The sequence below is a fragment of the Pelodiscus sinensis genome, chromosome 19, assembly GCF_049634645.1.
Source record: "Pelodiscus sinensis isolate JC-2024 chromosome 19, ASM4963464v1, whole genome shotgun sequence".
Classification (NCBI taxonomy): Eukaryota; Metazoa; Chordata; order Testudines; family Trionychidae; genus Pelodiscus; species Pelodiscus sinensis.
The window spans coordinates 10,865,001-10,867,175 of NC_134729.1; the positions used below are offsets into that span (position 1 = coordinate 10,865,001).

A 2,175-nucleotide genomic window follows, 5' to 3' on the forward strand; every position below is an offset into this window, starting at 1 on the left:
CTTCCCAGCAGCTGGCTCTGGGTAGAACCCGCCACGCTCCAGTGGCCAGGCCACGCGCAAGGAGCAGCGCGGCTGGGTTCTGCCCTGCTCTGGGGGGGACTGATGCTCAGGAGGGGAAACAGGAGCCAGGACTCCTGGGTTTTAGTGCCAGTCCCATCCGTGGGCTCTGGGGGCAGCAGGTTTCCTCCTGCTCTAGGCCTCCATTTCCTCCCCAGGGCCACGGCCTGTCCCCTGCTGTCCTGCCGGCTCAGTGGTGGCCTCGATCCCGGTCTCTAGGCGCGAGGGGGCCGACCTGTCCTGCCACCTTCATTCTAACTCCCCGGGGCTCCGGCTTCCTTCTCAGGTTCTGGGAGCCAGGCGAACCCAACAACGTGGGGCCGGATGGGGAGGACTGTGGCTCCCTGCGACACAGTGGGAAGTGGAACGACATCAAGTGCTCCGCGGCCGCGTTGTGGGTCTGCGAACGGCCCTGCTAGCGGGGTCCCTCCGCCCCCAAGGGAGGGGAGCTCGCCCCGCCTGCCCCGGCTCCAGATCCAGCCTCTCGTCAGCCGCCATTCCCAGACTGCCGCGGGGCAGCTGTCGGCAGCACCGGCGATTAAAACGCTGTGATTTAATGAGTCGCCAGTCCCAGTTATTAACCAATCAGGATGCTTCAGCTAGGTCATTAACCAGTTCAGTTCCCAACGGCCGTGAGGTTTCCCTAGGGATGGCGGGTGCCAGTTGCGCCTCCCCAGAGGCATGGGTGTCACTGCCCTAACAGCCTGGCGGTGACTGCAGCCTGTGGACAGCCTCCTGGAAAGCGAGAGGGGGGTGGGGGGGACGCTGACTGGCCCTGGCCCATCTAGTCCACTGCCCTCCCGTGGTGGGGCCCGAGGCAGGGCTGTTCTCCCCAGGGCTCTAGAATTAAATATGGCCCTCCCCTCCCCCCCAGGATACCATTCCCCGGCCTGGCCCATCTCACTGCCAGGCTGTTCGTCCCAACACTGGGCCAGGGTCTGATCTCAGGTGCCCTGGTGCCTGCCCAAACTGACGTCGATGGCCTCAGAATCCTAGAATCCCAGAGCTAGAAGAGACCTCAGGAGGTCATAGAGTCCAGCTCCCTGCCCTAGGCAGGACCAATCCCAACTCAATCAACCCAGCCAGGGCTTTATCAAACCTCTAGGGATGCAGATTCTACCCCCTCCGTAGGGAACCCAGCCCATCGCTTCCCCACCCGCCTAGGGAAATAGTTTTTCCTAATATCCCACCTAGACCTCCCCCACTGTAAGTTGAGCCCATTGCTCCTCGTTCTGCCACCGTCACTACTGAGAACAGCCTCTCGCCATCTTCTTTGGAATCCCCCTTCAGGAAGTTGAAGGCTGCTGCCAAATCCCCCCTCACTCGGCTCTTCTGCAGACTGAATAAGCCCAAATCCCTCAGCCTGTGCTCGTCGGTCATTGCTCCAGCCCCCTGGAGTTGCTTGTGTCTCAGAGGGCAGAGTTTTATGCTTTGTCGTGCACCTTGGATGTTTGTAGCTGGTGTCTGGGGCGGAGGTCCCTGCCTCGCTGGCACAGCAGGGCTGGCAGGGGGAGAAACATGAATTAAACAAGTGCTTGTTGGAGAGCGGATCTTCTGACTGGTGCAGCCCCATCGGCTGTAAATCGGAGTCAGCGTCAAAGCTTGGGAAGTCCATGGGGCCAAATCCACAGCTGGTGCAAGACAGGGGAGGAAGGGGCAGATGCAAAGCAGCTTTGCTCCTTGGAGTCAGTCAGCGATACCCCGGCTGGGGTGTAGTTGCCTGGCTCCATTGACTTCAAAGAGCGCCGCAGTGATTTACACCAGCGAACGACGCGGCCTGCAGAAACGGTCCCCTCTCTCACACACCCGCCTCGCTGCACAACCTGCCTTGCATGTTCCTTCAGCAGCCGAGTGAGCATCGCGCCCTTTGGCAGGAGGCTCTGTCCCGGCGCTTGCTGGTTTAGAAAGGGAGCGCGACTGTTTCGCAGCAGAGGCGTATGCAAATTCACAGCTCCCCTCTACCGGAGCACGACGGCCAGGGTGGGTTTCTTTTTCAGTAGCCAGCACAAGGCTGCGCTTACCACATTTTCCCGGATCATGAAAGGGAAAGTGAGACACCAGGCAATGTGTGACACTGACGCGGGAATTGAACCTGGGACATTCGGAGCTTTGGGCATA

At 60.5% G+C, this 2,175-nt stretch overlaps 1 protein-coding gene across 4 annotated transcripts in view; it reads left to right on the forward strand.

Moving 5' to 3' along the window:
* Nucleotides 1-614, forward strand: part of LOC102449016 (CD209 antigen-like protein C) — a 22,091-nt gene extending 21,477 nt beyond the window's left edge. For all 4 annotated transcript variants that reach the window (XM_075902259.1, XM_075902260.1, XM_075902261.1 and 1 more), the window contains one exon: nt 344-614. In XM_075902259.1, coding sequence (XP_075758374.1) covers nt 344-476 — 133 coding nt within the window. In that variant the 3' untranslated portion in view covers nt 477-614. The remainder of the gene's footprint in view (nt 1-343) is intronic.
* Nucleotides 615-2,175: the final 1,561 nt, after the last annotated feature.